The sequence below is a fragment of the Loxodonta africana genome, chromosome 4, assembly GCF_030014295.1.
Source record: "Loxodonta africana isolate mLoxAfr1 chromosome 4, mLoxAfr1.hap2, whole genome shotgun sequence".
Taxonomy (NCBI): domain Eukaryota; kingdom Metazoa; phylum Chordata; class Mammalia; order Proboscidea; family Elephantidae; genus Loxodonta; species Loxodonta africana.
In genome coordinates, this window is record NC_087345.1 from 16,974,400 (window position 1) to 16,998,773 (window position 24,374).

The 24,374-nt window shown below is 48.5% G+C and overlaps 1 protein-coding gene across 1 annotated transcript in view; it reads left to right on the plus strand.

The window, feature by feature from the left end:
- The window catches only part of CACNG2 (calcium voltage-gated channel auxiliary subunit gamma 2), a 144,215-nt gene that overhangs the window by 114,452 nt on the left and 5,389 nt on the right, over positions 1-24,374 (plus strand). Inside the window, exon 2 of the mRNA XM_064285217.1 lies at positions 10,149-10,232. Within this exon, the coding sequence (XP_064141287.1) occupies positions 10,149-10,232 (84 nt within the window). The remainder of the gene's footprint in view (positions 1-10,148; positions 10,233-24,374) is intronic.

The window sequence follows — 24,374 nt, forward strand, 5'->3', positions numbered from 1 at the left end:
ACCATCGCTCACATACTCCCCACCCCCCACCCTCCCAGGCTGCCGAGAACATCCTGTCCTCATGGAAGGGTTGAAAGCCTCTGATGGGGTTCCCTATGGCACATCACGAGGCATCATTTAGTTCATAACAGGCTCATCCTCAAAAGATCTCACCCATAATTTCTCCAAACTATCAGCCAATGATTTGGGGCTTGTTAGAATAATTTGGTGACTCATTTGCACTTCAGCTTTTACCTTGGCGAGGAGTTCCACATTAAATACTTGGTTTATACAGAAGATAAAAGCGAGGACACTTTAGTGTTCCTGATATATTAATTTGCATGACCTTTCCAGTTCGCAAATAGTTTGACTGTCACCCCGACCTCCACTTGACCTGCACCACCCACCTTCATGGTGGCCTTGACCTTGGCATTGCCCTTGACCGCACCCCCCTACAATCTCAATCTCGTGTATCCCACTCTGTGACCACTGTGTCCCACCCTTCCTCCTCACTCTCAGGAACCTCTGGCTCTAGCAATTCTTTGGCCCGTGCCCTGGGTTTCCAATGCATTGACCGAACCACCTTTTCACTGCCTCGTCTGCTCCTCAGGCCCTCATTTCCCCCTTTATCCAGGTTACAGCCCATGATCCATCTTCATAATCACTCCCTTTCCCCTCCTTCTCCCGCACCCATCCCACAAACCGCCATCCTGGTGGAAAGCAACTTGCCAGCTATACTGTGCCTGCCCCCTGACAGTGGCCAGAGAAAACCACGGCACCAGGCTAGATGGTTTCATGTTACATCATGACCATGAACTTCGAGAGAGGCCTTCAAGACACCAACACACCTACTTCATGTCTCAGGCCCTCCCACTCTCCTGGAGAGAAGTTTACTCCTCTTCCTCTCTCCCCTCTCTTCTGCTGGATAAGTGAGGATCCTGCTTCCCATTTCGCCAATAGAATCAACTAGAAGACAAGAGCGATAAGCTCCCACCACCATGTCCGCCCACCCGCACCTGCGCCTACAGCTGCCTTCCCTCCTAGTACTGTGGATGTGCCATCATCCACTCCTGAAGCCACCCTTACACTCGTGTCCCATCCCCTCTCATGTTACTCCTATATTGCTCCATCCCCTCTCCTGGATCGTCAATTCTTCCCTCCTGACTAGAACGTTTCCACCACCATCACGCATGCCTTAACATACACACACACACACAGCAGCCAGCATAGCGGGAGACACCCCACAAGCACAGTGCAGAGCAGGAGGTTGGGGGAAGGATACAGCAAAGGATGCGGTGGGGGTTCAGGCAGAGAGATCAGCTCGCGCAAAGGCCCTGTGGTAGGAGGGAGCGTGGTTGAAAGAAGGCTGAGGTGGCAGGTGCACAGGGTGGGAAGAGGTGGGTGAGAAGTGAGGCCAGAGACTAAGGTTGGGGCCAGGTCCTGTTAAAGATGTTGATCTTTTTCCTGAGACCACTGGGAAGCCCTTGGGTGTTTTAAGCCGGAGGTAACATGCTCCGATGTGCATTTTCAAAGGATCACTCTGGTTATCTGTAGGAAAAAAAAATCAGAAAGGGACAAGAGTGAGTGCAAAATGACCAGTGGGGAGGCTCCAGCAGTCACCCAGGGAAGCAGGCATGGCAGCAGTGCTGTGCAAGGATGGAAGGGACAGACCGGTTTGAGGGATACTGAAGCGCTGATACGGTCAGGACTTCGTTATGGATGGAATCCGCAGTGAGGAGGAGGAGGCATGCGCCATGACAGCTGGGCTTCGGGCCTGCATGAGGGAGCGAGGGGAAGGTATTCACCGAGCTAGCTGAAGCCTCCAGAGGATCAGGCTGGAGGGAAAGATCGTGAGGTCAGGTTTGGGTCTGCTGAGTGCACGATGCTTTTAAAACATCCGTGAAAACCACAAACACCAAACTTGTTGCCGCCAAGTCATGGCAACCCCATGTGTTACAGAGTAGAGCTGCTCCATAGGGTTTTCTTTGCTGTGATCTAATCTTTAAGGCAGCAGACCGCCTTTCCTCCTTGTGCCATTGGGTGGATTCAAACCACTGACCACTCTAGGTTAGCAAACCACAAGAAAAAAAAAAAACCTGTTGCTGTCAAGTCGATTCCAACTTATAGTGACCCTATAGGACAGAGTAGAACTGCCCCATAGGGTTTCCAAGGCGGAGCTGGTGGATTCGAACTGTCAACTGTTTGGTTAGCAGCCTAGCTCTTAACGACTGCATCACCAGGGCTTCTTTTAGGTTAGTAGTCAAGTGCAAACCATTTGCACCATCCAGGAACCTAAAACATCCACAAGGAGACACCAAATAGGCAGTTGGATACCCAGGTCTGGACCTCAGTGGAGAGATTTGGGCTGTTGACTAGTTAGTTCAGCTCCTTCTTCGGTGCCAGGCACTATGCTAAGTGCTAAGGACACAGGATGAGTGAACACAGGCTGTGTGCCCGAGGAGCTGCCAGACAGCGTCAGGAGCAGGTATGGATGTGGGGCCCTTAGAAGAGAGAGGTGGAGGCACCACTGAGGAGCCCTTGGCTCCAGGCTGAGAGCTGCCCCGCTTGTAAGGAGCCTGGGGGCATGTCAGTACTGCTCTCCCAACCTCACCTCCTGCCTGGATTCCTTATGAAGATGCCTGGCCCCGAGCTGGTGCTGCCAACATATTTGTCAAATTGAATTGAAAGAAAATGAACGTGCTTTGCAAAGTGCTTTTCAAATATACACTGGTTTGTAATTTTAACAATAGGGAGAATTTTTTATCCTCCTCACAGCCAGTTGGAAGATTCTTCCCAGGAGAGAAGTGTGTGTAGTTAGACGAAACGCTTTTTGATAAGCTACTAGGGCGAGGTCAAGACTTCTTGTTAATGCACCAAGACACATGAGTTCTAGCCCCTGAGGATAGAGGGGTGACGCACTCGGGGTGATAGAGAAGAGGGGAGAAAATGAAGCAAGGTGGGGGAGAGCAAGAAGACGGAAAACGCAAAACCCTTAGAGAAGAGGCCTACCCAACGAGACTGTTGTAAGTGAGATGGTATGCTCTCGAGACCCCACAAAGTTTAGTAAAATAACCAGAAGTTCCACATTGCTCTGGGAAATCGGAATTCTTGCAGAAGCCAGAAGAGGTGAATTTAGTACAGAGATAGCCCACATATGGATGGCAGGCTCAATCATTTTCTCGATAATATGTAGTACATAATAACGGCTAAAACAAAAACCATGGTGACTCACAGTTACCCCGCATGTTTCCGACTAGAACTGGGATCCATAGGGTTTTCAATGGCTGTAATCAGATGTAGATCGCCAGGTCTTTCTTCCATGGCACAACTGGGTGGATTCAAGCTGCCAACATTTACTTAGTAATCTAACACAAACCATTTGTGCCACCCAGGGACCTTATAAAAATAGATAAAAGTACCTAAAATACTTACATTTCTACATAGTACATAAGTACACAGGTGTATATAACACATACAGGTCTACATAATAATGCCTCAAAATTCCTAAATAATATCTGTATTATATAATAAAACCCACTCTTACCTTATGGGATAGATGTCTCTGGATTCTGTAAGAAAATTAATAGCTAATGTGTATTGAGGACTGTATTATTAGGTGATACTAGCTCAACCAGTTGCCATCCGGTCAACTCTGACTAATGGTAACCCCCATGTGTGTCAGAATAGAACTGTACTGCTCCATAGGGTTTTCAATGGCTGATTTTTTTGGAATTAGATTGCCAGGCCTTTCTTCCAAGCCTCCCCTGTGTGGACTGGAGCCTCCAACCTTACGGGTTGCAACTGAGTCCATTAACTCTTTGCACCACCCAGGGAATCCTAATACTATCTATGACCACAGAAAACCCCAAAATCTTAGTGGCTGAACACAGTCGAAGTTCATTTCTCTCTCACATAAGTGTCCCCAAGGACTGATTAATGTGCTGGGCACTCATTTAATCCCTAAATCAATTTGGGAGGTAAGAATTCTTATGAGTCCTACTTTCAGATGGGGAAACTGAGGCAACTTAATGAAGCTACACTGAACCCAGGCAGTCTAGCTACAGAACCTGCATCTTATCCACCCTGTCATAGTTTCCAGCATATGGTCAATTATTTATTCATTCAGAGAAAGTACACGTTTGTTGTGTTTATATTGGTGCTGGGGATATGACGGTGAATGAAACAGAGGTCTCTGCTGTCAGGAAGCTGACTCTCTGGTGCTTGTAAATTCTATTCTAATCATCAGTTTTTATGAAGGTTGCACACAATAGCTCATTCATTCGCTCAGTGAATGTTGGTGGGTACCTGCTGTGCCATTGTGCTATGGGTTTTACCTCTGCTGGTTCTTACACTCTCAGCAATCACAAAGAACATACTTAGAATCAAAAGGCCTTAGTCTGAGCCCCAATTCCATCACTTCTTAGCTACGAATACTTATCCAGATCAGCTAGGCTTCCTAACCACCGAGCATCTGTCAGCTTATCCTACTGTGGTCTTCGGCATGTTGCTATGATGCTGGAAGCTATGCCACCAGTATTTCAGACACCATCAGGGTCACCCATGGCGGGCAGGTTTCAGTGGGGCTTCCAGACTAAGATAGACTAGGAAGAAGGACATGGCAGTCTACTTCTGAAAAAATCGGCCAGTGAAAACCTCATGAATAGCAGAACATTGTCTGATAAAGTGCCGGAAGATGAACCCCTCAGGATGGAAGGCACTCAAAATGCCACAGGGAAAGAGCTGACCTCAAAGACATGGAATAAAGCCTTCAGGACCTTCATTTGCTGACATGGCACGATTCAAAATGAAAGGAAACAGATGTTGTTGTTAGGTGCTGTCGAGTCGGTTCTGACTCATAGTGACCCTATGCACAACAGAACGAAACACTGCCCGGTCCTGCGCCATCCATATAATCGTTGTTATGCTTCAGCTCATTGTTGCAGCCACTGTGTCAATCCACCTCGTCAAGGGTCTTCCTCTTTTCCACTGACCCGGTACTCTGTCAGGCATCATGTCCTTCTCCAGGGACTGATCCCTCCTGACAATATGTCCAAAGTATGTAAGACGCAGTTTCGCCATCCTTGCCTCAAAGGAGCATTCCGGCCGCGCTTCCTCCAAGACAGATTTGTTCGTTCTTTTGGCAGTCCATGGTATATTCAATATTCTTCGCCAAAACCACAATTCAAAAGCGTCAACTCTTCTTCAGTCTTCCTTATTCATTGTCCAGCTTTCACATGCATATGATGTGATTGAAAATACCATGGCTTGGGTCAGGCGCACCTTAGAGTCTTCAGGGTGAAATCTTTGCTCTTCAACACTTTGAAGAGGTCCTTTGCAGCAGATTTGCCCAATGCAATGCGTCTCTTGATTTCTTGACTGCTGCTTCCATGGCTGTTGATTGTGGATCCAAGGAAAATGAAAACCTTGACAACTTCAGTCTTTTCTCTGTTTATCATGATGTTGCTCATTTGTCCAGTTGGGAGGATTTTTGTTTTCTTTATGTTGAGGTGTAATCCACATAGGCTGTCGTCTTCGATCTTCATTAGTAAGTGCTTCAGGTCCTCTTCACTTTCAGCAAGCAAGGTTGTGTCATCTGCATAATGCAGGTTGTTAATCAGTCTTCCTCCAATCCTGATGCCCCGTTCTTCTTCATATAGTCCAGCTTCTCGGATTATTTGCTCAGCATACAGATTAAATAGGTCTGGTGAAAGAAAACAACCCTGACGCACACCTTTCCTGACTTTAAACCAATCAGTATTCCCTTGTTCTGTCCGAACAACTGCCTCTTGATCTATGTAAAGGTTCCTCATGAGCACAATTAAGTGCTCTGGAATTCCCATTCTTTGCAGTGTTATCCATAGTTTGTTATGATCCACACAGTCGAATGCCTTTGCATAGTCAATAAAACACACATAAACATCCTTCTGGTATTCTCTGCTTTCAGCCAGGATCCACCTAACATCAGCAATGATATCCCTGGTTCCAAGCCCTCTTCTGAAACCAGCCTGAATTTCTGGCAGTTCCCTGTCAATATAATGCTGCAGCCATTTTTGAATGATCTTCAGCAAAATTTTGCTTGTGTGTGATATTAATGATATTGTTCTATAATTTCCACATTCAGTTGGATCACCTTTCTTGGGAATAGGCATAAATATGGATCTCTTCCAGTCAGTTGGCCAAGAAGCTGTCTTCCATATTTCTTGGCATAGACGAGTGAGCACCTCCAGCGCTGCATCTGTTTGTTGAAACATCTCAATTGATATTCCATCAATTCCTAGAGCCTTGTTTTTCGCCAATGCCTTCAGAGCAGCTTGGACTTCTTCCTTCAGTACCATCAGTTCCTGATCATACGCCACCTCTTGAAATGGTTAAATATCAACTAATTCTTTTTGGTATAATGACTCTGTGTATTCCTTCCATTTTCTTTTGATGCTTCCTGAGTCTTTTAATATTTTCCCCATGGAATCCTTCACTATTGCAACTCGAGGCTTGAATTTTTTCTTCAGTTCTTTCAGCTTGAGAAACGCCAAGCGTGTTCTTCCCATTGGGTTTTGTTGTACTGTGGGGGCTTGTGTGTTGCTGTGATGCTGGAAACTATGCCACCGCTATTCAGATACCAGCAGGGTCACCCATGGAGGACAGTTTTCAGCTGAGCTTCCAGACTAAGACAGACTAGGAAGAAGGACCCAGCAGTCTACTTCTGAAAAGCATTAGCCAGTGAAAGCCTTATGAATAGCAGCGGAACATTGTCTGAAGCAGATGTAAGCATCCATTAATAATTGGAATGTGGAATATACAAAATATGAATCTAGAAAAATTGGAAGCAGTCAAAAATGAAATGGAAGCATAAAGATCAACATCCTAGGCATTAGCGAACTGAAATGGACTGGTATTGGCTGTTTTGAATCAGACAATCATATGGTCTACTATGCTGGGAATGACAACTTGAAGAGGAATGGCGATGCCTACAAGGAAGCCTAGTTAATGTGACTATTATTCAAATTTACTTACCAACTACTAATGCCAAGGATGAGGAAATTGAAGATTGTTATCAACTTCTGAAACCTGAAATTAATCAAACATGCAGTCGAGGTGATTGGAATGCGAAATTTGGAAACAAAGAAGAAGGATTGGAAAACATGGCCTTGGTGATAGAGACAATGCCAGAGATCACATGACAGAATTTTGAAAGACCAAAGTCTTCTTCGTTGCAAATTCCTTTTTTTTCAACAACATGAATGGCGACTATACATGTGGACCTCACCAGATGGAAAACACAGGAATCAAATCAACTACATTTGTAGAAAGAGACGATGGAGAAGCTCAATATCATCAGTCAGTAAAAGGCTAGGGGCCAACTGCGGAACAGATCATCAATTGCACATATGAAAGTTCAAGCTGAAGATGAAGAAAATTGAAATAAGTCCACAAGAGCCAAAATACAACCTTGACTGTATCCCACCTGAATTTGGAGACCATTTCAAGAAGGATTTGATGCATTGAACACTAACGGCTGAAGACCAGACAAGTCATGGGGTAACATCAAGGGCATCATACATAAAGAAAGCAAAAGGTCATTAAAAAGAGAGGAAAGAAAGAAAAAAACAAAATGATGTCAGAGGAGACTGAAACTTGCTCTGAACAGAGTAGCTAAGGCGAATGGAAGAAATGATGAAGTAAAAGAGCAGCACAGAAAATTTCAAAGAGCAGCTTGAGAAGATAAAGTATTATAATGACATGTGCAAAGACCTGGAGTTAGAAAGCTGGAAAAGAAGAACACGCTCAGCATTTCTCAAGCCGAAAGAACTGAAGAAAAAACTCAAGCCTCAAGTTGCAATATTGAAGAATTCTGCAGGGAAAATACTAAACGACTAGACAACGCAGTAAAAATCAAAAGAAGATGGAATACACGGAGTCGCTGTACCAAAAAGAATTGGTCCACATTCAACCATTTTAGACGGTAGCGTATGATCAAGAACTCATGGTAGTGAAGGAAGAAGTCCAAGCTGCACTGGGGGCATTGTCTAAAAACAAGGCTCCAGGAATTGACAGACTACCAATTGAGATGTTTCAGCAAATGGATGTAGCATTGGAAGTGCTCACTCGTCTATGCCAAGAAATTTGGAAGATAGCTACCTGGCCAACTGACTGGATCCATATTTGTGCTCATTCCAAAGAAAGGTGATCCAACAGAATTCGGAAATTATCTAATGATATCATTAATATCACACGCAAGTAAAATTCTGCTGAAGATAATTCAAAAACAGTTGCAGCAGTTCATTGGCAAGGAACTGCCAGAAATTCAAGGCAGATTCAGAAGAGGATGTAGAACAAGGGATATCATTGCTGATGTCAGATGGACCTTGGCTGAAAGCAGAGACTACCATAAAGACGTTACCTGTGTTTTATTGACTATGCAAAGGTACTCAACTGCGTGGATTGTATCAAATTATGGATGACATTGCAATGAATGGGAATTCCTGAACACTTAATTGTGCTCATGCAGAACCTGTCCTCAGACCAAGAGGCAATCATTTAAACAAAACAAGGAACTACTGCAAGGTTTAAGATCAGGAAAAGTGTGCATCAGGGTTGTATCATTTCACCATACTTATTCAATCCTATTGCTGAGCAAATAATCCAAGAAGCTGGACTATATGAAGAACACAGCATCAGGATGGGAGGAAGACTCATTAACAACCTGCAATATGCAGATGACACAACCTTGCTTGCTGAAAGTGAAGAGGACTTGAAGCACTTACTGATGAAAATCAAAGACTACATACAGCCTTCAGTATGGATTACACCTCAAGATAAAGAAAACAAATATCCCCACAACTGGATCAATAAGCAACATCATGATAAATGGAGAAAATAATGAAGTTGTCAAGGATTTCATTTTACTTGGATAATCAATGCTCATGGAAGCAGCAGTCGAGAAATCAAATGACATTGCATTGGGCAAATCTGCTGCAAAAAGACCTCTTTGAAGTGTTGAAAAACAAAGATGTCATTTAAGACTAAGGTGCACCTGACCCAAGCCATGATATTTTCAATCACCTCATATGCACAGAATAGTTGAACAATGAATAAGGAAGACCGAAGAATTGACGCCTTTGAATTAAGGTGATGGCAAAGAATATTGAATATACCCATGGACTGCCAGAAGAACCAACATGTCTGTCTTGGAAGAAGTACAGCCAGAGGGCTCCTTGGAAGTGCTGATGGTGAGACTTCATCTCACATACTTTGGACATGTTATCAAGAAGGACTAGTCCCTGGAGAAGGACATCATGCTTGGTAAGGTAGAGGGTCATGGAAAAAGAGGAAGACCCTTAACAAGATGGATTGACACAGTGGCTGCAACAATGGGCTCAAACACAACCATTGTGAGGATAGTGCAGGACTGGGCAGTGTTTCGTTCTGTTGTTGTACATGGGGTGGCTATGAGTTGGAACCGATTTGACGGCACCTAAGAACAACACAACAGCCTCCCTGAGCCTCAGTTTCTTCTTCTGTAAAATGGGAATGAGAGTAGCCCTTTCACAGCCCGTGGGGGAGCTAAGTGAGCTATAGTTCTTCAAGAGTCTGCCAGACTGCCCAGTACCCAGGAGGGGCTCAACCCTGGGAATATTTCAGAGCTGTTGGGGGTTAAAAAACTTTGGAGGTGGTAAATTCCATGCAATTGCAAATGGAAAAGTGCTTTGCAAACTCTTCTAAAGGGTTGTGGGAATGTCTGTCAGCATCAGTCTGGGGTCTGCCTCCTTTGGACAGCAATCTGCTGCTTTCTCAATGCAAAATACGGGGTGACTCCCAGCAGAGCTGGGGCACATGGTGTGCAGCTGCTTCATCAGCCTCCTGGGGGGCAGTCCCCAGCCAGAATCAAACCTCCGCAGCTCACCAAACTTTAGCTGCTCTTCAGAAGCCTCGGTTCAGGGATAGAAAGCAGGGTTTTGAAGTGTGATAACTTAGATCTTCCCTGCACGGCAGGTGCATGTGTTTTGATTCACCAGGCAGATGTCCAAACAGACAAAGCAATGCCTTCCTTCCGGGGGCGGGGGAAAGGGCTGCGTGAGCTTCAGAAGAGTGAGAAGTCAAGCAGAGGCAGGGGGACGAGGAGCCCCGGAAGCTCTGATGTCTCATGTGCTTCTTCTCTTCTTGTTTTGCAGGGAACTTCAAAGGTCTGTGCAAGCAAATCGATCACTTCCCAGAGGATGCAGATTACGAAGCTGACACAGCAGAATATTTCCTCCGTGAGTGCACACAATTTTTTATCTCCCTCCCAGTGGTGGGTCCTGCCCGTTTATCCTTCAGAGAACCAAAAACTAAGCCTATTGAGAGCTTCCTTTAACAGCAGAGAGCAGAAAAAAGCAGAGCCTCCCTTTTACCCTCCTTTCTGGAGACCGAAACTTAATCATGCTGTTTCCTCTTCCTGCAACACCCTTCCCTCCTGTCTTTGTCCAGCAAACTCCTACTCATCCTCCCAAGTCTCAGCTGAAACATCACCTCCTCCAGGAAGTCCTCTCTGCCTCCTGCACGGGTTCCCAGAGCACAGCACCTTTATCAGGCCATAGGGGTCCTTGTCTATTTGCAGGACCACTCCCTTACCATTCTGTCATCTCTTCTCTCCTAGGGCAGGGACTTACCTCTCTTGCTCACCACTATATTCCCAGCCCAGTGCCAGGCACATAATAAAAAAATAATAAGCACTTCATAAATATTTCTTGAATAGCTGGATGAAGCAGCTCCTCGGGCAGTGCCAGATTGCAACTTATACTGAAAATAAAAATGGTATTTTTTTTTTCTTCCTCCACAAGTTCAAAGTTAAATCATGGTGTAACAGCTGCAACCTTAAATCCACCTGAGACATTATTATCAAGAGGAAGCATTTTGAGGCCCAAAGGAAAAGCCTCAGGAATCAGCAAAAGCTAACAAGGCAATGTGTTCCCTGAGAAAGGGATTTCCAGGAGAGGGGCTGAGGGTCCTTGACGCCCAGGACAGCAGAGCCACGAGCAGGAGTGGTTGAAGGCTCTGCTTCAAGGCTCTCTTCCCGAGGAGGTTTGTTCTCCTCCCAGAAGCACCCCCCACTGCTGCCCTTGGGTGCCCTTCTGGGCCCCGGGGAGGCCGACCAAAGCCTCCTTCCCCTCCTCCTCTGCCGAGTAGCTAGCATCACCCTCGGACCACGTTTATGAAAAATGTAGGAGGCATTTTATTACACAGCTCTCCCCTGCCTCTTGCCATAATTACTCCCCACATCAAACCCAGCTCTCAGGTCGGCCTGGAATCTAGGTTTCGTTGGGAAGCCCATGCAACGTGAAGTCAACCAGGCAGTTGGAAAGAAAGAAGAAGGGCACACGGTGCAGTTTCTAGATTCTTTTAAAAGAGAAAAATATTTTACAATGCTCGTCGTTTCCTTGTATGAATTCCCTCAAGATGCAGTTCTTAAATGAAATTCCTAAAGGGCCATTTGGTTGTCCTTACCTGTTACCCTGTCTGGGGCTTGTGCCAAGGCTGTTCTTAAGGCCGCAACAGCTGGCAGTCCTGGAAGCGTGGACTGAACACCTTTTGTATGCCAGAGCCTGTGCTTGATGCTGGGGAGGCCAAGATGGGTGAGTGAGACATAAGCCAGGGAGTCCACAGCCTGTGAGGGGAGGCCCTGCGGAGCCCCAGCTCGTCCTGGGAGAAACGGTGTGGCAGGGGGGAGGCTGGATGGTAAGGTGGAAGGGGGTGATCAAGGCTGAGCTGCCACACGGGGAGCCACCCTCCTGGGCACAGCTGTCACCCAGTAGAGCACAGCGATGGGGTAGTACTTCGTCAGCTGGGCGGGAAGCTCCTTGGGGCAGGAATTTCGTCTCATTAACGGCTGTACTTAGCACAGCTCCTGGAATACAGCAGGTGCTCAGTAAATGCTGTTTGCTAAATAAAGGAAAATAGAGGCTTCCTCAGTGGCTATTCCTGTCTACTGTATGCCTCCATTCCCTCAGTTTTAAAGGCAGAAGCATGTATGGTTCATTTCGGAGCCCTGATGGTGCAACGGTTAAGAGCTCGGCTGCTAACCAAAAGGTTGGCAGGTCGAATCCGCCAACCGCTCCTTGGAAGCTCCATGGTGAAGTTCTACTCTCTCCTGTAGGATTGCTATGAGTCGAAATCAACTTGAGGGCAACGGGTTTGGTTTTTGGTTTGGGACTTGAACTTGCATTAGCAGCATAGGGTTCTGAGGGTCTGGTTAGAGTTGATTTAATCTAACAGTATTTTTCGAAAACCCGTAACAGGGGTCAGCAAACTTTTCCTGTTAAGGACCAAATAGTGACTATTGTAGGCTTTGTAGGCCATGGGAGGACCCGGGTGGTGCAAACAATGTGCTCAGCTGCTAACTGAAAGGTTAGAAGTTTGAGTTCAACCAGAGGTACTCAGAAGAAAGGCCTGGTGATCTGCTTCCAAAAACAACTCATTGAAAACCGCGTGGAGCACAGTTCTGCTCTGACGTGTACGGGGTCGCCTGGAGTTGGAATTGACTTGGTAGAAATCGGTTACTCATTTGACTAGCCATATGGTCTCTTACTAAAGTTTGCTGTTGTAGCAGACATGAAAACAAATGGGTGTGGCTGTGTTTCAATGAAATTGTCTTTACAGTAACAGGCAGCAGGCTGGATTTTGCAACGTATGCTGACCCCTGATCTATAATATGTTAGTCCTGGGTTAGACAACAAGAGTAACTTTCTAAAGATGAAAGACATATGCTCCTATCATTTTCTGTGGCCAAGTGCCGCAGAGAACAGCGCACGCTCTGTGGGCGGCCAGAGGACGAGCCTCCCACCAACCTCAGGGAGACAGGCTCAGTTGTGCCCGGAGGCGGGAGGAGCTTCAGCCCAGGGAGGTGGGCGGAGCTTCAAGCAGAGGTGGGAGGAGCTGTAGGCCAGGGAGGTGGGTGGGGCTGCGGGGGCCCAAGGAGGTGGGAGGAGCCTGAGTCAGCTCCATTTTCAGGTGTCAGACAGACTTGGCAGCACACCTACTACGAGGCAGCTCCTGAGGCGGTGCCCCTGAAGCTTTACAGGCTAACCCGGATGGGGGTCGAGGCGGGGCAGGGAGAGAGGCGAGGGATGTCGGGTTGGAGAGAAGGGACAGACCCTTGAACATAATGTTCAGGCCATAGACAGGGATAGAAAGAAGCGGGGGTGTGAAGGAGGCTGGCTTCTAACCCAGAACAGAGGAGGTAATTCTGGAAGGGCTCCCTGGAGGAGGTGCCAATGGAGCTGAGACTTTGACTCTAAAAGGATTCATCCACTCATTCATCAGATATTTACTGAGCACCCACTAAGTGCCAAGCACTGTTCTAGGTACAAGGGATGGTGTGAACAAAAGGAGTCAGTGCCTTCATGAAACAAGCAGAGGAAACAAGCAATAAGCAAGTGAACACACAGCCCTCTGTGACTGTTTCAGAGAGGGCTGTGAAGATAAAGCAAAGTGAAGAGTCAGGGAGTGACGGTAGAGATGGGCAGAGACGGGAGTGGGAGAAGTGGACTTCTGAGCAAGAGGGTGCTCCTGGCTGAGGGACCAGAGCAAAGGCCTCAAGGCAGGAACACAGTAGGATGTTTGAGGATCAGGGAAGGGGGGGTCTGGCTCAAGCATGGGGAGTGAATGAAGGGGGCGTCTGCAGCAGGAGGTTGGAGACATAACAGAGGAGCCCTGTCACATCGGGCTGGGGACCACGGAAAAAAGCAGATCTGGTATCCACGTGATGGAAACCAGAAGCCGGAGACGCTGAGGTGGAAAGTCTGGCTGCTGTATGGGAAGGACTGATCACAAAAGAGTAAGGACAGAGGCAGGGAGGCCAGTTGGAGGCTGTTGCAATCGTCCAGGTGAGAGCTGATGGAGGCTGGAACCAAAGTGTTAGCCACGGCAACGGTGAGATGAGGAGCTGTTTGGGAGGCAGAGGGGATGGGAGCAGGAGGTGGCAGGTGACTGGATGGGCTCTGGGGCCGGGCATTGCTGTCACTGCTGGCAGTGGGGCAGGCAGAGGGTGTGGCATTAGGTTTCTAGAGGACAGTGAAGGTCCCTCTGGGGTGATGGAGAGCCAGGGTGGAAAGGGGCTCAGGAAAGAGAGGTACCAGGGCCCTGTCTGTGCAGATCAGGCCCCTCTGGATTTGACCTTGCATGCTCAGCTGGCCTCTAAGGGGAGCAGGGTGGGCTCCTGAAAAGCAGCAGGAGCCACTGCTATCACCATGGTTGGGGGCCCAGCCACTGGACTCTGCACAACTCTGACTCTCACTGCCCAGCACAGAGCCTGGCACAGAGCTGGCACACCTCTGGAATGAACAGAGCCCCGAGCCTGTATAGCGTGGGATAGGGGCCTTGCCAGGCAGTGCCATAGCTCCCAAGAGACCCTCTGGTGTCCTTTCCTTGGCTCTTTGGGGATGAGCACCACTGGTAACCAGAAGGGCAGAAGAGGTCTGAGCTGCCCAGTGGCTGTGGGTCCCTTTCAGTGTCCAGCAGACCTGGTTTCAAGTGTTAGGTCAGCCACCTGGTATACTTTGTGCCTGTCACTTGTGCTGTAAACCCTAGTCTCCCAGTCTGTAAAAATGGGGGGAATCAATACCTACCAAATAGTACCATTGTGAGAACACAGGAGATCCGGCGGGCCAAGGATGGAGGCAGTGGTGGTGCAGGGGTAGAATTCTTACCTGCTGTGTGGGAGACCGGGTTCGATTCCTGGCCAGTGCACCTCATCCACAGCTACCAACTGTCAGAGGAGGCTTGTGTGTTGCTATGACGCTAAACAGGTTTCAGCGGAGCTTTCAGACTAACACAGACTAGGAAGAAAGGTCTGGCAATCTACTTCCAAAAATCAGCCAGTGAAAATCCTGTGGATCACAATTCTACTCTGACAAAGATCTGATCAGAAACCAATCATGGGGACAGCACAGGAGGGGCATCATTTTGTTTCATTGTGCATGCAGTCGCAGGAGTCAGGGGTGATGGCAGCTCATAACAACAGCAGCTCAAGGGCCTGTTACAGGGTCAAAACACCCATTCCTCCTCTCCCCCCCCCTTTCCCCCCACTTGTACATCTGACATCAACTTGGAAAGACTGCTTGGGAACAGATTATAGTAACCAGCAACAACAGCAGGTTATAAACTTTCCATATGCATCCATTTACTCTTTCATTGAGTCAACACACGTTGACTGGGCCCTACTGTGTGCCAGGCACTGTTCCAGGTGCTGGAGGTTGAGGAGTCAACAAAGCAGACCAAACCTATGCCCTATGAAGGGCGACAGATAATAAATAAACAAACAGGCAAACATAAAACATCTCACGGGTGCTCAGGGCCTCGGCAAGAGTGAGGGCCCTCTCTTTGCTATGCTGACAATAGACTGAAAGAGGACAAGGGCAGAAGCAGACAAAACAGTTAATTAGGAACCTGTTGCAATAATCCAGACGAGAGGTGATGGCAGCTGGGACAAGGGTGGGAGCAGTGGAGGTGGTGGGAAGGGGTAGGACTGAATATATTTCAAAGGGAGGGGACTGTGTACTAGATTTCCCGAAGGGCTGCATTTGCTTGTAGATTTGGAGAGAAAGGAAGGAATCAAGGTTGATTCCAAGGTTTGTGGCTGTGGGAGGAGCAGGTAGGGGTTGGAGGAGGATCTGAAGGTCAGTGTGGACCACATTATGTTGGAAATGCCCACAGACTTCCTGGGGGAGACAGGAGTGCTCAGTCGGGGACTGGGGTTCACAGGAGAGGCCCTGGCCAGAGATACAAGTTGGCAAGTTGTCAGCATGTAATGACATTTAAAGCCACAAGACTCAATGCAATCACCAAGGGAGCAGATTGCAAAGAGAGAAAAAGAGTTCCTGGACCTAGGACCTGAGCCCCAGGACACCCTGGCTTAGAGGCCAGGAAGAGGAGGAGGCACCAGGAAAGGAGGCTGTGGAGGAGTGGCGAGTGAGGTGGCCTGAGCAACTCCTGCCATCCTTTTTACACCAGCTGGGCTGCCGATCTAGAGCACAGAGGGAGGAGAGAAAATGCCACAAGGGTCTGGTTGGACAAGGGTCCAGAGCTCATCGGCTGAGGTGGCACAGGAGGTGAGAGTCATTTGCTCTCAAGCCCGCAGGCCAAGCTTCAGGTTTGTCCAGAACCTCTTGGAGGGCCTGGCATAGAGAAGGCACCCAAATAATATCCGATGGAATGAATGAGTGAATGCTTTTACTCCCAAATCCCCATGAGTATCCGAGGAATCCTGCAGCCTCTCCTGAATCATAGAGTCCAGAGAGCTCCCTAGTGACAAGGAGAACAGCCTATACAGCCCCTGGTCACCACCCAGGGCTTCCCAACATCTGGGCCCCCTTAAGGTATGGCTAGTAGGGACCTTGCCCCTTCTATCATTACCTGGCAATGAATGGTGATGGGAACTGTTTTTCCCAACCAGTGCTGTAAGCCCACCTGCTGTGTCTCCTGCGGCGGCCTCTGTGTCCTCATCCCTCATTGCCAAAGTGTGAGGAGTATGGTGAAGAATGGAGGAGGTGGTGACCAGAGTGTGACTTCGAATGAATGTCAGTGTGTGTCAGTGTGTCTGCGTATCTGTCTTTGTGCACGACAGCATGAGTCTGTGTTGTGTCATGTCTTCTGGTACCTGTGTGTCCATGCGTCTGTCCATATGAAGGTGTAAGCACCTGTGAGTTTGCACATGTCTGTGTGTATGTAGGTCTCTGTGTGTTGCACGTGTGTATTTGTGTGTCTGTGTTTGTTGTGTCCAAGAGATAGGGGTCAGTATCTCCCAGATGTCCCATTGTGATTTGGCAGGTGGGAAGAAGAGTCAGAAAAATTTAGTTCCCTTCCACAGACATTTATTGTGTACCTACTGTGTGCTAGACCCCAAAATCCCCTGCATTGCAGCCACTCAGCATCCAGGACTGCAGAGTGGGTCAGGTGCTCTCCACTCCACATTTGGAGCCTGGAGCTGGAGGTTGGGTGGGTGGGTCCAGGGCTGGCTGCTTTCCTCTGAGGAGGGGGAGGGGACTGGCATCTGCATGTCACACACACAGACACACAGACACACACACTCCCCAGACCACACCCTTCCCCCAGAGCCAGCCGTGAACAGAAAGGGAAGGAGGGGGGGACTCTGGACAGGGCCATTCCCCCAGTAGAGAGGCCACCCTTGATGACTCTCGAACTAGGAGCTGACACTGTCACAGAGATTCACTGGTCACCCAAGAGGAAGAACAGGCAGCAGACACACACCTATCAGGAAAGCAGGCAAGGGCCGAGGACCCACGTGCGGGTTCCTTGGGGGTAAATTTACAGAATTCAGCCGCCAGTAGGAGGCAGGAGAACGGGATGGCGGGCTTTGGCACATGCTGCCCGGGTTCAAGTATGGCTCTGCCCCCTCCTAGTTAACTTTAATGGATACCCGTTTCCTCATCACAGGGAGGATAGTCATTGTTAGCCCCCTCGGGTTGTGATGAGGCTGAAGTAAGTCAGTGGAAGACCAGTTGTCCTTTGTACCAGGCCTGAAGCCCACTAAGCACTCAGTGGGCCTTAGCTACAATTGTTGCTTGTTGTTGCCTAGTAAGTTACACAGCGAAAAGTGCACAGGTTTAAGCTGAAGCAGGAGGGGATAGAGGCAGCACTCAGAGGAGGGCTTTGGTTTTCAGTATTGCTTGTTGTTAGTTGTGGTGAAGTGGAGTCCATTCTGACTCATGGTGACCCCATCTATGCAGGGTAGAGCTGCTCCATAGGGTTTCCAGGACTGTGATCCTTTGGAAGCAGATTGCCAGGCCTGTCTTCTGAGGTGCCTCTGGGTGGGTTCAAATCACCAACCTTTTGGCTATGAACTTTTCAATAGGGTGGTCAGAAACGTGCTCCCTGCAAAGGTAGAATTTGAGCCGAGACCAGAAGTAGGTGAAGGAGCAGGAAGGATATCCTGGGAAGAGCATTTCAGGCAGAGGGAACAGCCAGTGCAAAATCTCTGAGGTTGGCATGCTCAGGAGCAAGTGAGCAGGTGGATAGAAGCCCAGCCCTGGAGCCTTACTCTGAGATGAGGCCACGGGAGGGTATTGAGCGGGGACGGGGTGTGATCTGACGGACATGCTGGCTGTGCCCACTCTGGCTCCTGCTGAGAGCTGACTGGGCAGGAGCAGAGAGACCAGGTAGGAGACTCCTTTCCAGCAAAATTGTCCCAAGGGGTGGTTCTGAGAGACATTTCCACGCAGCGATCATCACGTCAGTGTGGCTAAAGCTGTGTGACCACACCCTACGGTAAGGAAACATCCTGAGCTCCAACTCAGTCACACCCATGTCACCAAAGCAAACGTTTACCCAACTGTGCCTGCCCTTAGTGGACGCCGCAGTCATCCAGTTTCTGCTCCATTCTATTTCTTTCTTTCTGTTTTTTTAAAGTGCTGGTGGCAACCACTGTACTGATTTGATGACCTAGGAATGCGTCACAGCCGGCACTTTAATAAACACGAATCTAGGTAACCCAAGGCCCTGGGAGGGGCGGCAGCAATCTGCTCTGCTGGGATGATCACTAACCTTTCTGGGTGCTCACTGGGTGAAGCCACTGCTCTCGTTGCTTAATTAAAATGTGTTTACCCAGTCGTCCCTCAGAGTAGTCCTATGAGCTAGGGGCGCCTATTACCTCCAGATGGCAGAGGAGGAAACTGAGGCACAGAGAGGTAGGGTGGCACAGGATGCACCCGGCCAGTCTCTCCCCTGACTTGTCAAACGATCACCAGTCCTATAGGCAGCAGGAAGTGGGGACACACCCAGCACCGTGCACAACGATGCTCCCAAAGGCAGCTCCCTGGGCTCCAAGATTCTTTTTGTATATCCTTACAGACAGCAAACATTAGTGAATGCTTGACAGCTAGAGTTGTAGGACTGCAAGGATACATCATCCCAGCTCCTGAGCTGCTGGGGTTAGATGAGTCCTTGAGGTCACACAGCCTCACCCTCCCATTTTACAGATGAGGAAACTGAGGCCCAGAGAGGGAGAATGACTTAGCCCAGCGCAGTACACTTTCTGAGACACTGCGTTTACACTGTGTCAGGCCTGACAATTCCTACTTGAATCTTCACAACAGCCCAGTGAAGTAGGCACTGCCAGTGCTCTCATTGCACAGGTGGGGAAGGCGAGGCACAGAGGCCACACAGCCAGTCCATGGGAGCCAGGATGGGGGCCCAGGCAGTCTGCACCTGCAGCCCGCGTTCCTAAGCACCACGCTTGACTTCGCTCTTGTCCTCTTGTCTACCACCTTCTTTTTCCTCCGTCACTTTCTTCGTCGAAATCTTTCTTCTCCAGTAACACCTTCTCCCTCTTTCTCCTCCTCCCCCTTCTCCTCCCATTCTCTCTCTCTGTCTCTCTTTCTCTCTCTCTCTCTCACACACACACACACTCTCCCTCTCTCCCTCTCTGTCACACACACTTATACACACACTTTCTCTCTCCTCTGTTCTGTCTTCTCTCTCTCTCATGTACACGCTCTCTCCTGTTCTCTCTGTCTTATGCACAGACACACACACACATACTCTCTCTCTCCTCTGTTCTCTCCTTTCTCTCGCTTTCACACACACACACACACTTCCTCTCTCTCTCTCGTGCATACATGCACGCACACACTCTCTCTTTCACACAAACACACACACACACATTCCCTCTCTCTTTCTTTCTCACATGGACACACACACACACACACACTCTCTCTCCTCTGTTCTCTCCATCCCTCTTTCCCTCCCCTCCTTCCCCACACTCACATTCACACATGCGTTTTTTGCAGTCCAACCCTTTTTCACGGGTCTTTGGTGTATCGAGCACAGTGTGGAAGAAGGATGAGGGGAGAGATGCCCACAAGCCTAGAAGCTCCTCCCATCCCAGCATATCTGTGACTCTGTTCCATTAGAATGAATCAAATCCCAAATGAGATAACATACATAAAGAGCTTAGCACTGTGCCCAGAAAATAAGGAGGCTTCCTTCAGTGTACCTGATTATGACGACTATGCTAATTAAAGACCTTTTTACGAGAGCATGGAAGGGGCAAGGTGTTGACCTGGACTTCCTGAGTAGGCCCCCAGGGAAGGTGCTGGGGAGCAGTGGACTGACACAGATGGATGGGACCTTAGAGATCATCTCGTCCAACCCCATCAGAGAACAGATCTGAGGCCCAGAGAAGGGGAAGGACATGATTGGCCACAGGTGCTGGGCCCAATGGGGACCAGAGCATGAAATGACTCATCTACAGAGCTTGGTCAAGAAGAACATTAGCAAGGAATTTCCATTACAGGCTGCCCCCTCCAGAAGACCTTTCCTGGTCACCTCAGCAAGCCATCACCTCCCTCCTGGGTACCTATGACACTCTTTGTTTCTGTCACTAGCATAGGAAATAATGAATTTCTCACAGTTTACCAACACACTGCAGAATCAAAAGCTTCCACGTTCTTCTTACTGAATCACTGCAACCCTGTAAGGAAGACCAAGGCAGGATTTTCATGCCCATTTTACAAACAAGGAAGTGGAGGTCCAGGAAAACTAAGTGACTTGCCCAAGGTCCTCTCAAGCCAGTGACTGTCTGAACATTGGGGCTCCCCAAGCCTCAGGGCCTAAGCACTCTACTATTCTCTGGGTGAGCTCTTCTATGCCCAACTCGGGGTCTATGACTCCCACATTTATAGCTTCAGCCAGACCACACATCTGTGCTCTAAACCTGCACATCAAATGGCCCCCTGTGCACTCCACTTGCTTATCTCCAAAGCATCTCATACTTAACGTGTCCCAAATCAAACCTTCATCTTCCTCCCTCGTCCCTGCCCCTTAGCCTCAGTCCTCTCCAGTCTCCATAAATGGCTTTGTCCAGCCAACCAGCAAGTATGAAACCTAGAAGTTATCCTTGATGCCACCCTCTTCCCCACCCATATCCACCTGTCATCAAGTACTGTTTCACCTCCTGCACATGTGTCAAACCCACCCACCTCTGTCCAGGCCCCAAACCACCATCCTCTTTGTGGCCACCCTTGACCCCTCCAATCCATTTGCTTTTTAAGATGCAAATCAGATCATGGCACCCCTTCCTGCTTCAGCCCCTTTAATGTTTCCCATCTGTCTTAGGATAAAGGTAAGCTCCTTAAGAGTGACCCGTGAGGCCCATGAGGCCTGGCGTGGCCTGGCCCCTGCTTGCCTCATCTTCCTTAGTGCCTCCTTAGCCCTTCCACCAGCTCCTTGCCTTCTCCCATTTCCTGACCAAGCTATGCTTCCTTCAGCCTTTGCTCATCTGAGACGCTCTTTCTCTCTTGCCTCTATTCTGCCTAATCAACGTCTTCTCCTTAGCCGTAAGATGTTAGCTCCAACATCACTTCCTCCTGGATGGTTTCCCTGACCCTCACACAAGGTTAGGTGCTCGTGGGAGGTAGTGAAGTATACGGCCTGGAAGCAGGGGAGTGCCTTAGTTAGACACTCGGGCTAGAGCCAGTCTGCCTGTGTTCACAAACCCAGGTCCTCCATTTCCTCAATGGGAATGACCTTAGGCAAAAGACTATTTCTCTGTGCCTCGGTATTAGTCTCTGTATAATGGGGGTAATTAAAGTACTTACCTCATAGAGTTGTAAGGAGAATTAATATTTGTACAGCGCTTAGAACAGCACCCAACATACACAAAGACAGACATTAACCATCTATACATGACATTAGCTTGTCAGCTGCATTCATGGTACCACGTGGACACCTTTCCTTCCTAGCACTTAGTCCTGGTTGGTAACTACACATTTATTTGTGTTATTATCTGATAATATGTATCTCCCTCGTGAGAGCTTAAGCTCTATAAAGACATGGACCAGGCCTGGTTTTGCACCCCTTATATCTCCCATGGAAGCCCTGTGTGGTGCAAATGGCTAATGCACTCACCTAATAACCAAAAGGTTGGCAGTTCGAGTCCACCCAGAGGCACCTCAGAAGAAAGGCCTGGTGAGCTACTTCTGAAAAAGCAGCCATGGAGAACCCTATGGAGCACAGTTCTTCTCTGACACACATGGGGTCGCCATGAGCCGGAATCAACTCGACAGCAAATGGTTTGGTTTGGTTTAGCTGGGGTTTTTTTGGTTTTTGTTTTTGTTGTTGTTGTTTGGTTATTTTCTATCTCCCATACCCTATCTGGAACATTTCACAATAGCGAGAATTCAGTCTGTTTGCTCATTGGTCTCACAGCTAGTCAGTAGGAAAGCATCTCCCCACTCTGGATCTTATGGCATTTCCCCAACACAGTGGGCTATAGCCAGCAGGCCAAGTACAACCCGTGGGCTGTTTTTGTGAGTAAAGTTTTATTGGAACCCAACCATGCTTATTTGTTCACATACTGGCCACAGCTGACTTCCCATTACAACAGCAAAGTTGAGTAGTTGTGGCAGGTCCGCAAAGTCAAAAATATTTACTATCTGTCCTTTTACAGAAAAAATTGGCCAATCCCTGCTCTAGGTATTTGTAAGCTCCTTGAAGCCAAGGCCCACAGCTTTATGGGATTGGTATGAAGATGAAAAGAATTCCCTGTAAAACCCTTCAAATCGGATCTGGCATGCATGCTCATAAGTGTGATGTAGTTCCTTCCATACAAAGGCAGCAATAGTTCAGTAGTAGAAGTCTTACCTTCCATATGGGAGACCCAGGTTCAATTCCCAGCCAACGTACCTCATGTATGGCCACTAACCATCTGTCAGTGGAAGCTTGTGTGTTGAACAGGTTTCAGCAGAGCTTCCAGATTGAGAAAGACTAGGAAGAAAGGCCTGGAGATCTACTTCCAAAAATTAGCCAGTGAAAGTTCTTTGGATCACAATGGTTCGATCTGCACTGATCGCAAGGACGGTGCAGGACCGGGCAGTGTTTTGTTCCATTGCACATGGGGTCGCCATGAGTCAGGGGCCGACTTGATGGCAGCATACTACCACAGGAGATTGACAAGTATTTGTTTAATGGCTACATGTTCAGTCAATCAGTAATGTCCTGCTCCTCGTGGATTTTAGCACTAAGACCACACCAGGATGAGTGGGAGGCCTGAAGAATTCATGGGGAAGTTGTGGCTAGACTGCAGGGTGAGAGGACGTCAGAAATAATAATTGCTACCTTTCATTGAACACTGTCAGGCACAGTACAGACAGTAATCAATTTAATCCTTACAACAGTACTTCTCAAGCTTTCATGTGAACACAGATCACCTGGAGATGTAAATTAAAATGCAGGTTCTGATGCGGTGGGTCTGGGTGGGGCCTGAGAACCTGCATTTCTAACAAGCTCCCAGGTGAAGCCAATGCAGCCAGTCCGGGGGCTGCACTTCGAGCAGTAAGGCTTTATGACATTTTCAAGAGTTGGAAATAATTATTACTGTTCCCATTTTACAGGATGGAAAAACTGAGACTCAGAGAAAAAGACCCTTGCCCAAGGTCATACAGTGAGTGAGCGACAGTTAGGATTCAAACTCAGGTGTGACTAACTACAGTCCCCATTCTGTCTGTGAGACTGTCCAGCTAGAAAGATCTCCTTTGTGAGACTTCTTGAATGCAGAAGGGGTCCCACTCACTATTAACGCAGCTTCCTTCCCAGACCGGATCTGGGCCCGCCAAAGTCCAACCGTCCTAGGTAGATTGCTACGTTTACCGCCTGCCCCCATCCCCTTCTTTCTGGGCAAAGAGGCCTCTTCCTAGGGAGGCTGGTATTTGGGTTGGCTCTGCTGGGCTGAGAGGCTTCTGCTGGAATTCCCTGCTGGCTGCCGTTATTTAGAGCATATCATAAGCTGTTCCAGGATCTTCTGAAGTGGTTCTGTTGCCTCCACATTGCTCTGTGCTGGCTGCAACTCAGCAGACCTCTCCCTCCTGTCTCCCTCCATCTTGTCTGTACATGTCTGAGCTCTTTGGCACACACACATGCACAGGTACACACATACATGTGCTCATACATGTGCATACACATGCGCATACACATGTGGACACGTGCACACACACAGCATCCCAGCTCCTCCACAGTTAGCACTCCTCTTCCTTCTGCTGGCAGGAAGGCTGAGTTGGGGCATCTGGGCTCCCACAGCAAACTGGGCCCCCGTGAGGCTACTTGCTTTGAGGGCACCCCAGGGAGAGGCAGTGCAGTCCAGCCCCAGATGCAGTCATCCAGTGGGCAGGAAGAGCCCACTTTCTTGGAGAGAGACAACAAGAGTCTTTGCTCTGGTCATTCGAGCAGCCGCCACTGCCCCTCAGAAGCCACCATCTCTGTTCTCTTTCTTTACACTATCCTTCCCCTTTCCAGCTGGCCAGGAATCCTACCCACAGATAAAGGGCAGACCATTAGAAATCATCTAATGGTCCACGCACCTCCATTTTACACAAGGGAGTACCAAGGACCAGAGAGGGCATGGCATCTAC